General features: G+C 35.9%; 1 protein-coding gene across 24 annotated transcripts in view; it reads left to right on the top strand.

The window, feature by feature from the left end:
* KATNAL1 (katanin catalytic subunit A1 like 1) overlaps window positions 1–13765 on the top strand; it is a 244990-nt gene that overhangs the window by 37358 nt on the left and 193867 nt on the right. For 20 of the 24 annotated variants that reach the window (XR_012426789.1, XR_010582530.1, XR_012426790.1 and 17 more), the window contains one exon: window positions 6213–6381. The exons of the other annotated variants lie outside the window; for them this stretch is intronic. Coding sequence is in view for 14 of the 20 variants with exons in the window: in XM_065533128.2 (XP_065389200.1) it covers window positions 6213–6381 (169 nt within the window). In the remaining 6 variants the exon portion in view is untranslated. The remainder of the gene's footprint in view (window positions 1–6212; window positions 6382–13765) is intronic. 24 annotated transcript variants of the gene reach the window in all.

Here is a 13765-nt window from a genome sequence, read left to right as displayed (position 1 = left end):
AAATCTCAAGCCCTCAGATATCTGAGGCCCAAAACACTGACAGACTGCCATGTCTTCAGCTCATGTGCTTCTGTTTCTCTCTCTCTTTCTTGGCTATTAGGTATTTCACTTACCTTATGGTAAGGTCAGCTATGTATATAAAAGGATATTGGTTATATTTTACCTAGAATTCCTACATTTTTTTTTTTTTTTTTTTTTTTTTTTTTGAGACGGAGTCTCGCTCTGTCGAATTCCTACATGTTTTATTGTGGGAAGGTTTTCAGCTTATTTATTTTTGTCGTCACTACATATTATTTTTGTAGTTCTATTATCAGTTCTCGAGGGGCTTATCTTACAGCTTGTTGGGTTTTTTTTGTGACTTGTTTATATTTGAGTTGAGAAGTCTTCTTCAGCAAGGTTTTAGTTATAGGGTTTATGTGAACAGAAAGTGATGTCTAGTATAATTGTAAAATATGTATGTACATTCAGCTAAATTATAGGCTTAGTGAATGTGGTAGTATGTCACATGCTTTTAATATCCACTTGGTTTTATAAATCAGTAGAATAATCTCAGAAGTTGACAATAAACTGGACAAAGACCTGTGAGAATTTTTCTAAACTTCACCTGATACTATTTTATTATCTGTAGAGTAGAAGTTGTATAGTCCTGATAATATGAAAAAATACCATTGTTCGTCAAGTTTTAAAGTCTTTAGAGTTAGGCAAAAAATAAATTAAATATCTTAGGTTTTTCAAGTTCAAAGATTTTTAGAATTTAATGGTAAAGGCAATGACCTATCTGTAGAGCCAAAGAAAACCAAAATACAAGCAGTGATTAACTTGCCTGGGAGTGATGGAATTCCATCATTAGTGAAAGGTTTAGTAGTTTTCACACCCCTTGCCTCACTCTTGAAATGATTGAATGAATGGCTTAGCAACTTTAAATAAGATTTTAGTATGGCTCATCAGAAACACTGACAAGAATCCACTCAGTATCCCAGCTTGAATAACTGTTGTGGGTAACATCAAAATGCTAGGAATCCAACCCCCAGCCTATTAAATGGGATTGTATAATTTTTGGTGTGAGAAGTATGTCTGTAGCTCCAGATCTTAAACCATCTGAAATTTCTGGTTTACTATTACCTTGGTTAAGTTGGATAAGTGTTTTCTGTAGTAGTTAAGCAGAGCTTTTAACTCCAGGAAAATTTAAAATTAAGACTAGATATGTCTAAGAGGATGAAAACTATGGTAATAATGTTTTTCTGTTTAAGGATATGTATATATTTGCATATTTATTTTTTATGTACTTGGAATATTTAAGAAAATAGGCTAATGAGGGTGACATGTATGCAATTCCACTTTAAATGTATTATGGAATAATTTAGACTCGTGATTTTTTTCGTACATGAAAATGTATGTTAAATACTTTATTGGAACTCTTAGGAGAAATTTAATATTTTATTTGTAAACTTGATTTATTATAAGTTTATAAAGGTAATTATATGTAAATTATGCTTTACTAAGACAAGAACTAAGAAGAAAATATATTAAATTTATAAATATTGGTTACAAAATTCTGGTGGCATTTTATTAGCGAGGTTTGTAAATGGGACCAAGCATTATTTTAAACTCTCTTAAAAGTGGGCCAGGTGCAGTGGCTCACCCCTGTGATCCCAGCACTTTGGGAGGCCGAGGTGGGCAGATCACTTGAGGACAGGAGTTCAAGACCAACCTGGCCCACATGGTGAAACCCAGTCTCCACAAAAATACAAAAAGTAACTGGGCATGGTGGCACATTCCTGTAATCCCAGCTGAGGCAGGAGAATCACTTGAACCTGGGAGGCAGAGGTTGCAGTGAGCTGAGATTGTACCACAGGACTCCAGCCTGGGCAGCAGAGTAAGTGAGACTTTTTTTTTTTTGAGATAGAGTTTCGCTCATGTTGCCCAGGCTGGAGTGCAGTGGTATGATCTCAGCTCACGGTAACCTCCACCTCCTGGATTCAAGTGATTTTCCTGCCCCAGCTTCCCAAGTAGCTGGGATTACAGGCGCTTACCACCATGCCTGGCTAATTTTTTGTATTTTTAGCAGAGACAGGGTTTCACCATGTTGGGCAGGCTGGTCTCGAACTCTTGACCTCAGGTGATCCGCCTGCCTCAGCCTCCCAAAGTGCTGAGATTACAGGTGTGAGCCACCACTCCTGGCCGAGAGACTGATTTAGGAAAAAAAAAAAAAAATCTCTTAAAAGTGACTTCTAAAATCTGCTAGACTCATACATAGAAAAAAATTGTAGCTGAATCTGAAAGCTTTAAGGAAAAACTGACTTTTTGCATTTTTAAATTTAATTGAATATTTTAAAAATCGAAGTAAGCCTCTGAAGAGTATTCTCTGCACAAAAAGCACCCTTGATAAAAAAAACAACTCATAACAACTTGTATCATACCATTGTCTGTGGTGCTCCATATATTTCTGAATGTAATTGATTTGCTTAGATAATGAGGGCATACTTTTTTTTTCCTTTGAGGGCATACTTTTTTTTTCCTTTGAGATGGAGCCTTGCTTTGTGGTCCAGGCTGGAATGCAGTGGCACGATCTCAACTCACTGCAACCTTCGCCTCTCAGGTTCAAGTGATCCTCCTACTTTAGCCTCCCGAGTAGCTGGGATTACAGTTGCCCACCACCATGTACAACTGATTTTTGTATTTTTAGTAGAGAAAGGGTTTCGCCATGTTGGCCTGACTGGTCTGGAACTCCTGAGTTGAAGTTGAAGTGATCTGCCTGTCTCGGCCTCCCAGAGTGCTGGGATTACAAGTGTGAGCCACTGCGTCCAACCCTTAATACAGCCTTTTACATTGTATAGCATAGTGCCTTACATTCAGTAAGATTTAGCTATTTGTTGAAAGAATTAATAATATTTTAAAGGTTCCTGCTTACAATATTTGTTTATAATCTGATAGCAAATAATTTAAAACTTCTAAAGTCCTTTTTAGAACCAGAAGCTATCCTTAATGATTAAATTCTGAAAAGTCACTTGGTTTGTGAAGACACCACTGAAATTTAGTAGAAAAAGGTGGGTCGCATCAGTAAATGCTTCTGGAGTAATTGATTATCCATTTGGGTGAAAAAAAATCAAGATACTTTCCTTCCCCACCTCACATCATAGAAAAATTAATATAAAATAATCAATACCTAAAATATTAAAAGTAATAAAGTAAAACTTCTAGAAGGAAACATGGGAGGGATATCATCATGATCTCGGGGTAGGCAAAGATTTATTAAACTGGCCACTAAAACATTAAATATAAAATATTGATAAATTGGACTCCTAGAATTATGACCTTCTCTTTATCAAGAAAGATACCATTAAGAGAAGTAAAATACCTTTGTAACAGACTTGCACCTGTACATGTGTCCCTGAATCTAAAATAAAAGTTGAAAATAAAATACAAAAATAAAGAAAAAAGCAAATCATACACTGGGAGAAGATATTTGCAAAGCATGTATGTGACAGAGGACTTGTATCTGGACTATATAAAGCAGTACCAATAAGAACATGTACATATAATATTGATACTTAATATAGCTTAGAAGGAGGAAGTACTGGATTTCAAAGGAGATGAGGCTTATTTGCATGTGATAGAATAAGGCATCTTTCTTATTCCTATAGGGAAATCTCAAATAGGAGAATTGAGCCCAGTATAGATACTTTTGTCTTTCACCTGTTATTCTGTAAATATGAAGTGCTATAAGCTAGTACAGTGTCAGTCTGTTTGACCATTAGTGCAGCGGTCAAGGACACTATGTAATCCTACCAAAGTCTCTTTTTAAAGAGAGACTAGTAAAAGAAGCCTTGAGACCTTTATTGTTTACACAGCCTGGAAGCTGTCACTGAGTCCTTAAATTGAAGCATGACATTGTGCAGTGATGCGCTAGTGGACAAAGAAGTACAGAACAGAATCAAGGATGTCCTTTGGGAAGTCCACAGAGTCTGTTACAAATGTAATATCCCGTTGCATGAGATGGAACTGAAGACTTACAAAGCAGAGGCACACTTCCTGTGGACAGGGGCCCTGCCACAGACAACACATCTGGCTTCTTGAGCAGTTTCACTCAGACCATTTAGGAGCCCATCAGAATATTGAGTGGCAGGACAAGGTCAGTAATGGCAAACACCCAGAATGCAGCCGGTGTAAGAGTTTTGAACCAATTCTTCCACAGTACAGCTTTACTGAGCAGGATGTGTGTGGAGAATGGACTACAGCAGGACTCCTAGGCGGTCGTTGAATTGCAAGCTGAGGTGGGGAAAGCACACGCTGAGGAGGCAGAAGGAGTGTTGTCTGAGACCTGCTGCGGTGCACCCTGAGCAATGAGGTCCTGCAGAGCGGGCGCAGCCGCCCCAGCAGCTGCCATCCAGCTGGGAGGGACGGGCTTGCTGTTGGTGAGCGGAGGCTCTGGCTAGCTGTTGAGTCTGAAAAGCAGGACCACAAAGAAAACAGACTGTTTAAACAGCAGGTGAAGCCGCTCACAGAAGAGCAGACTTGATGCAAATCCTGTGTGGAAAAGATTGTTGGTCTCATTTTACTGTCTTTGGCCATACCCATAAATCTGATTCAGGAAAGACATTTATGTGTACACAAGTATATACAAATAAAAGTAAAGTTGTACTCTAGTACTTTCTACCCCTTCATCAAAAACAAACAAAAACAAAAACACAGTGGTCACATCGAAATACTAGAAATAGAGCAATTTAACAATTACAATTTTTTATTTACCAGACTCACCACATTTTTATTTTATAGGCAGAATGCTTAAAAGACTGCTAATGTCCTAAAGACAATAATGTAATAATACTTTAAATTTCAAAATGCCTCATAGCCGTTACCATGCACTATTCTGTAGTTCCTTTCCTGTGGATTTCTTTCACAAGGTTCCTTGTCTTTGTCTCCTCCTAGGGTCAGAGTGGTAGAGGCCATATACCTCCTAATGGGTGCCTTGGTAAATACTTGTTTAACTGGACTGAACCCTAAGGATTAAGATGTCAGTGTATGGTAACCTCATAGACACGGTTTTCACCAGCCTCATAGCAACTTCATGGTGTACTCTAATTCCAGCATCTAAATATGCTATGTCAGATTTGCAACATGTTAACACATTTTTTTTTCTTTTTTTTCTTTTTCTTACCGTTTTGGCCTTTCGTTTGCAACTGTCATGGCTTTTTATCCATTTTCCTATCTTTGAATTATGCATATGTGTCACCTTTTCTGATAGGAGGAACGGAACTCCATGATGAGTTAGGTGAATTGTAAGTGTGAGGTTGGAAAGGGGATAATAATAGATATGGCATGTGGTTAAAAATGGAATACACATATGGGATCTGGAGGGCTACAGATACATACATAGCTATATAGAGAGAAAAGGTAGGAAAACAGAGGTAGAGACATTTCAAGAGAGAACTAAGATTAGACACGAAGTGATAGAGTCCCTTTCCCAAGAACCAAAAAGAGACAAAAACTGTGCTGAGAAGCCTCAAAACTTCACCGTTTGCAGGAGACAAGTTCCATGGTAGATGAAACAAAATATGCTATTTTGAATGCATATACGTATTAAAATTTTTAATCACAGTTGGAGGACTGTATAATTTGAATGATTCTGTAATTTTTAGACATTCTCAAAACATGAATATTTTTAAACATAAATTACTTAAAGATTTCATTGTTAGCTCTGCCATTTGTAATTTGATGAGTGAAATGTTTCATTTTCCATTATAGTAGCAGAGAAAATCATCTTGGTCGTCAAACAGAAATTAGTAAAATGTACAAATAGACTTATTTAGAATTCCTATCCTAACAGCTTTTAATGCTTTTTTCTAAAAAAAGTTACTTATTCTTGGTTTAGGACAGTAATGAATAAAATTACTGCCTTTCCATTACGTTGTTAAGATTGTTAGATGGGGATAGTCTGTGTTGCCCTCTATTGGTGATTAATAGTTAACTTTTGACAGAATAATTGCTGCTGTGTGTCATTTGTGTATTTAATAATTGTATCAGCCAGTATATTTTAGAAAAAAGAATTTGGGAAAACCAGCCTATAGTTGTGGCTGTGAATTGGCCAAAGGTGAAAAAATTAGATTTCGGACTTTTTGATTTAACAATTTTATTGACTAAGGTAGTATTGAGATACTTTTGCCTTTGATTAATTTTAATTTTAATTTTTTTTTTTTTTTTTTTTTTGTCAGAGCTCCACCTCAGATCAGGCGTCCTAATCGAGAAGTAAGACCTCTGAGGAAAGAAATGGCAGGAGTAGGAGCCCGGGGACCCGTAGGCCGAGCACATCCTATATCAAAGAGTGAAAAGCCTTCTACAAGTAGGGACAAGGACTGTAGAGCAAGAGGGAGAGATGACAAGGCAAGACGCTGTCTTTCTGTAATTCACTCGCTTGAAGCCCAGGACTTTTGGTGGATGTTACGATTTGTGTTGGCTTTTCAGGATCCTCTGGTTTTGACGGGGAAAAGTTAGAAACAAGTCTCATTCAAAGCCTAAGTAGTCTTTGTATTTTGAAGGCCATGCTGCAATGCAAATGACCTCAGAGGCATAGTAAATATATATATACACATACATGTATAAAAATATTTAGTGCAATGGATCCCTTGTAAGAAAAACTACGGCTTTAAAACTTTTTTGAAAAATATTTTAATAAGTATTCTGAATAGAAATGAGCAATAAGTGAAAACAGTTATGGGGAAAGACAAGAAAGTAGATATATATGTTCACAGAATAAGATGAGGGATATGATTTACTACTGCCAAAAATAAGTATCTTTGATTTATCTGTAGATTATTGTAGAACAAGATTTTTTTTTTTTTTTTTTTGCCTTGAGAAAATTCCCCTTGCTTAGGGTTCATTGTGCACATTTAGTTATTTAGGAAATTGATTGGTGAATAAACATAGTACTGGGTGGAAATTGTGTACTTCTCTTAAAATGGACTTAGGACAGTGGGTTGAAGATAATCTTACAGAGGACTTAGGACAGTGGGTTGAAGATGATCTTACAGAGGAAGGAGATAGCCAGGATGATCTGATGTGTCTCTTAGGCCTTAATTTCAGTAAAAAGAGAAAAAAATTTTAAGTGATAGTATTTCCCATTTCTACTGTGATGTCATAAATGAATGATAATGTAATTGAATTGCCACAAAGAAGTTTTTTTACTAGAGATTCAGGATCTGTCATCACATTCAGACCATGATATGTATAATAAAGACATATCTAATAAAAAGTGGTTATCCATCAAAACTGTATTTGAATATTTTTATTACATGTAATTTTGATCTGTAGATAAGGACTCTAGACCAACTTCCTAGGTCTTATATCCGTAATACATAGACCATGATAGAATAAAATTGGTGTTTTCTGAGTATTTCTGAGATAATTCAAAGACATATTCTACCTCCCTGCCTCAATAGGACACTGAAAATGGAATTAGATTTTTTAAATGTTTGTAATTTGTGGGAGCTTTTATGCCATGAAAACAGCAAGTGATTCTATTTCAGATCCTTTTTGGGATTAGCAAAGGGTAGTAATAAATACATTAACTTTGAATTTGTTCTCCCCATTATCAAAAGCCATATAAATGCGTACTTGAAACGCTGTATCTTAAATGTTGTTTTTGTTTCTTTTCTTCATTTTTATGCATTGCATAAAAATGCATTGGTTTGCATTATGGAGAATACAGTAGGGGCTGAAATCCAACCCCGTTTGCCAGCAGCTTTTAGATAAACCTTTAGAACAGGATAAGGAACTTCCAGTTTTGAATTTACAGAAGAGAGGAACCATGGTCATGGTTTACTGGATGCTGCTTTGCTAGGCACTGTTCAGAGTGATTAAAAAGTAATTTATGAAACAATCCTGTGAAGTAGGTGTCTTACTATCCCCACTTTACTGATGAAGAAGCTGTGGTACAGAGGGCTAAAACTTGCTAAGATCTCACAGTAAGAGATGAAGACTAGAAGAATGGAATTTGTGAAGTCACGCTTCTTTTTCCTGTTTAACCTTAAGATTTTTCATGTTATGTAGTATCCCCACTTACCGAGCTAGATGAAAAGTTGGATTGGATTTAACAAAAGAGATCCAGAACAATTAAATGTTGGTTTTTAAATGTGACTTTAAAGCAAAGAACAAAATAAGCAGCATTTTTTGAATGTCAAATACATTTTTTTTTTCTGGAAATTATAAATTGTCTTTCGTTTATAATGTTATCAAATGATTTTCTAAATCTTATTCTTTCATTGACATGTAAGTACTCAGAATGTCACTGGAAAGTAACCCTTTTATGTAAGAAAAGAAAAGAACTCTGCAGTTGTTTGGAGATAAAAGATATTTTCTGAGTCACTGTGGAAACAGAGGGGACTATAATTTTTCAAAACAAACTCATGCAAACTTCATTAGCCTTTGAAAGTTACATTTGATGCAGTTACAATTTTCGTAACCACGAAAATATTCATTAGGATACTGAAGTTCCTAAAACTCACTGAAGCCTGCGATAGGATTTGAGGCAGCTTAGGTGAAACTAATAGCTATCTACTTCTGCTAAAAGCTGATTTGAAAATGAGTGTTGGGGCCAGTGGCAGTGGCTCACGCCTGTAATCCCAGCACTTTGGGAGGCTGAGGCAGGTGAATCACTTGAGCCCAGGAGTTCAAGACCAGCCTGGGCAACATAGTGTAACCCTGTCTCTACTAAAAACACAAAAATTAGCTGGGCGTGGTGGTGCATACCTGTAATCCCAGCTACTTGGGAGGCTGAGATACGAGAATCACTTGAACCTGGGAGGCAGAGGTTGCACTGGGCTGAGATCCTGCCACTGCACTCCAGCCTGGGCAACAGAGCGAAACTTGGTCTCAGAAAAAAGAAGGAAAATTAGTGTTGTTTGGAAGTACCCTCAGTGGTATGGGAGTCCTCAGTGTTTATTGTATTTGTTTTTCTTAAGATCAGTTTTGTGTGTTGCTACCAGCTTTAAAATTGAACTAGAAAAGAACAGAAAATTCAGAGTTTATTGCCAATAAGTACAGTATTATTTTGATAAAAATTTATTTATAAAATATATACAAATTTATTCATATACGTTTATGTACACCAGCTCATGATCCAGAATGCATTTATTACTTTGTCTGGGTCAGAATTTTGAAAGCTGCTGCAGCACTCTAACTATGTACTTAACTTTATAGATGTAAGAAAAGTGAGGATAAGAGAAGTTAGAGGTATCTTGCTTAAGGTCCCTGGTATATTTTTGGATTTTTAATTTGGTGTTGGGAACTGTATGATGGAACAACTAATAATAGCAGTAGTAGCAAATGTTAGTCTTCCTTGAGCACACTTATCCTTTTTGAAGCTTTCTACAAAAAAAGCCCTCTTTGAAGGTTTTTACATTTATTGGTTTATTTGATCCCTGCATAATCCTGTGAGCTCAGCATTATTTTTCCTGTTTTATGTGTAAAGAAATTGAGACACTGAAGTCTTAACTGCAGATGGTGAACTAAGATTTGAACTTTGTCTAATTGTAATACCTGAGTTTTTTAATCATTATGCTATACAGCCTCTTATTTGAAAGTGCTTACTATCTTCTTATAAGAGTACCAGTTTATTTCCTGAGAGTGATTATGTCTTTTTTCTTTTTCTTTTTTAAAATTACTGACAGGCTTCAGGTTAGGTCCCAGCTTAAAATGCTGTTTTTCAGTAAGTAACAATCATTTTGCATAGTGATCTGTTGTTGAGGCTTTATCATTTTCCCCCCTGAGGTCTGCAGGGTCAGCCATAAGTCTAACTAGTACTCTGTTTGTTGAACACATCCTTATTAAGTGCACATTTTGTGTCAGTAATAATTCTAGGTGCTAGAAATGCAAATGTTAATGAAATGTAGCTCCTGGCCTGAATGAATTAACTTTTAAGCTATATTTTTTTCAGTTTTATTTCAATGTATCTGGTCTCTTCTTCCTGCTATAGCAAAATAGCTTAGACTGGGTAATTGAGAAGGAACAGAAATTTATTTCTCACAGTTTTGGAGGCTGAGAAGTCTAAGAACAAGCCACTAGCAGATGTGGTATCTGCTGAGGGTCTGTTCCTTCTAGATGGCACCTTCTTATGTGTCCTTACAGGGTGCTCCCAGGGCCAACAGGCTCCCTTGGGAATCTTTTGTTAGGGCGCTAATTATGTTCATGAGGCAGAAACCTCATTGACCTAACCACCTTCCGAAAACCCCATCTCCTAATACCATCACATTTGGGCTTAGATACCAACATGAATTTTGGAAGGACATAAACATTTAGATCATGGCACCTGGGAAAATCAGATTTTTTATTATTTTGCTGTTTAAACTTAGAGTCAAATAGAAATATACATAGAAGTAGCGAAAGGATTTTTTTATTTAAGAAGGATAATCTAAAAGTAAAATATCAGGTAGTAGAAGAAATATTTTTGTTTTATAACCTTAATTTATAAAACTCTGATTCTCAAGTATTTTTAAGATTATAGTTTTATGGTTAATTAACTCAGTGAAATGAGCAGTACTTCCATTATCTCATGATTGAAGCTATATATGCTTTTAAATAGAATTCAGATTAAAGGACGGTAAATTATATTCTCTGAATTCATTTTAACGTTGTTAAAGGACTTTATTTCATTGAATTATACATAACAAATGGCCATTTATCATGAGAAGGCTTTCCTTCTCATGAGTAAGTCTAGGGATATCTGATATGGAGAGATGTTCGAAACTAGATTGACGTATTCTTTTGAGAGCTATTGATTGATTATATAAATGAACAGTGACTTCATAAAAAATATTTTTATTGAAGAAAAGTGCACAAATTTTAATGGTACTTTTTTGATGAATAATAATCTAGCCAGTGGTGTATATTAATAACTACTTTTATGAAAAAAAGGTATATGTGTGTATACACATTAAAGAATAAGATGATAGTGAAACAAACACGCTAGAGCTTCACTCATCGATCAATGACTTCAGCAGTTTTCAAATACTGGAAGAATAATCAGATTTTTTGTGCTATTTACAGTGTAACAGCAAAAATGACATGCTTTTAAGTTTAGTCTGCATTATTAACATTTTCCCCATTACTTTTCTAAATCTAGGCGGTCAAGAAAACAATAAATCAAGCCCTGATTTATAGCATTTGCTAATTCTGTGATGTAAATACCACCTGTGTGATGGATTTCAACATCATGTCACTGAACTCATAGTTGAGATGAGTTTGGGTAGCAGCCTACCATTGTATGGTGTTTCCACCATAGAGATACAATAAGCTATGGAACCTCAAGAGAATAGGTAATAGTAAAATAATTAGGATGTGAGGAATTTTGAGTATTTATTTCCTTTTTAAAAAATATAACTTATTCAAAGTTTGTGTAATTTAATATTTATTAGTGGCTGCATTTCACAACTGGCTCACAAAATTTCTGAAAATTTAGTAGCTGACACTTAAAAACTAGTAAGAAACAGCGTCAGCATCTCACTGCATGTAAGCCTTGTAATTCAATGTAACCATCAGCTCTGGGGTCAAGAAATTGAACATTTGGCACCCCAGAAGCCATGTTCATGATCCCTCCCAATCTTTGCCACTTACCTCTTTCCCAAAGGCAACCATTATTCTGATTTCTAATGCCATAAATTACGCCTATTTTGGAACTTTATGTACAGTGAGTATTCTTTTGTGTCCAGCTTTTTTTGTTCAACATGCATTTGTGAGAATATTTCCTGGTGTTGTATATATTTGTGGTTTATTTTCATTGTCATATAGTAGTATATCACAGTTAAAACCTGTTTCTTATTAATGGATATTTGGGTTGCTTTTAGCTTGAGACTCTTGTGAGTAATGCTGCTTTGGATGGTTTTCTGCTTATCCTTTGACATATATATGCGTGCATTTCTAGTGAGCCTCTACCTAGGAGTGGAACTGCTGGATCATAGGATATGCATAAGTTAAACTAGTGAATAACACCAGTTTCCAAAGTGGTTATACAAGTTTTCCCTCTTACCTACAGAGGGGAAGTTTCAGTTACTCCACATCCTTGGCAACACTTGATGTTGTCCATCTTTTTTAGGCATAATCATATCTCATTGTGATTTTCCCAGGATATTTACCATGTGTTGTGTATTTACCTGATAATTTATGAGGTTGAAAGCCTTTTCATATGTTCATTGGCTATTTGTATCATTATGACTTGTTTTTAAGAAATATCTTGTTCTGTCCTTTGAATATTAAGTTGCTCCACACATTTTTGTCTCTGGTGGTAGCTAATTTATAGTGCTGGGTTTTGTTTTTATTTATTTTTTTTACCTTGTTGTGCTAGATTATAGTAAAGTAGTTTTAATATCCAAGTAACTATTTGACCAAACTTGTGATTTAGAATTCTAAACCCATTTGTGGAAATTTGTGCTATTCTGGTTTTTTACTCACCCACTGTTGATTTTCTTTTCCTGTGCAAATGTCAGCTTAGTCTTTGACGGGATGAGGTCTTAGGTCATAGGAAGAGTTGCGTTCAAATATTTTAACCTCTTATTCAGAAGACTAATACACATATTTTTCTTAGACTGAACAGTCTTACTGTATTTCAGCCTTGCCAAGTGAGAGTGCTTTAGCTTCTTGATTTTAGAATTTGTATATCCTTGCTGAGCTATCTTAAGTTTTCCACTTTCAAGGCTATCTTAATAGGAGTGCGTGAGCTCTTACTTAATGTGGTATTTGGTATTTCTTATACAGTAAGATTAAATGTGGGACCTTAGTAGCTGTATGTGTTTTTTCTTATCCTCTCTCAGACTCTACCACTCATTTTAACCATTCTATATACTACAGAAAGTGTAAAATAAAACATGAGAGAACACACCGTCCCTGGCTTGTTGGCATCAAAGGAGCCAGAGAGTTCCTCTTAAACATAGGTCAGATTGTGTCTTTCTTCTGCTCATAACTTTCAGTGGCTTCCTATCTTAGATTCAATGCCAAGTCCTCATAATGGCCTCCAAGGCTCTGCAGAGTCTGGCATCCATTTCTTCTTTGACCTCATCTTCTTTCTCCCCTCATCTCATTTCTTTCTGTTGATTTCTGTGTTGTTCTTCAGACTTGTGAAGTATATGCTGACTGTGACACATTTGAACTTGCTATTCTGTCTCTGTTTTACTATATATTTTACTTATTAATATATTGTGCCTCCTAAGTTGAATAATATATGCCTCATGAGGGCAGGGGTTTCTGTTTGGTTCACTGCGATATCCCCAGTGCCTAGAATAGTGCTTGGCACATAGTACTGGCAAATATTGTTGAAATAACATGTATATTGATAGGTGTGCAGAATGCTATGGATTCATAATTTCAATTTAAATGTATTAACACTCAAATGCATGGCATGATACTGAAATTAGTAAGCACTGTTTGCATTTATTAACTTATCTTACTTTGTAAAATAATAAAGTCTTAGAGTGGGATGCAACGTAGAAACCTTGTCTAACTTTTCCTGTGTTGCTTCTCACGCTGGGGTAAGAGTAGCCCAGGGGTGTGCAGCAGTATGCTAGAGTACAAAGTGGTTGAAAGCACTGATTCTGGAGCTGTATTCCCTAGGATCTAGCTGCGTGTCCTTGGGCAATTTACTTACCCTCTCTGTGCCTTGGTTTTCTCATCTATGAGATGGAAATAATGAAAGTACCTACCTCATAGGACTTTTAGGATTAATAAGAGAGTTAATATATATCCAGTGCTTAGAACAGTACCTGGCACATCGAGTAGGCAA

This window comes from Macaca fascicularis, chromosome 17, assembly GCF_037993035.2.
Source record: "Macaca fascicularis isolate 582-1 chromosome 17, T2T-MFA8v1.1".
Taxonomy (NCBI): domain Eukaryota; kingdom Metazoa; phylum Chordata; class Mammalia; order Primates; family Cercopithecidae; genus Macaca; species Macaca fascicularis.
Note: the sequence above shows the minus strand (reverse complement) of the source record. Positions and strands in the feature narration are given on the sequence as shown.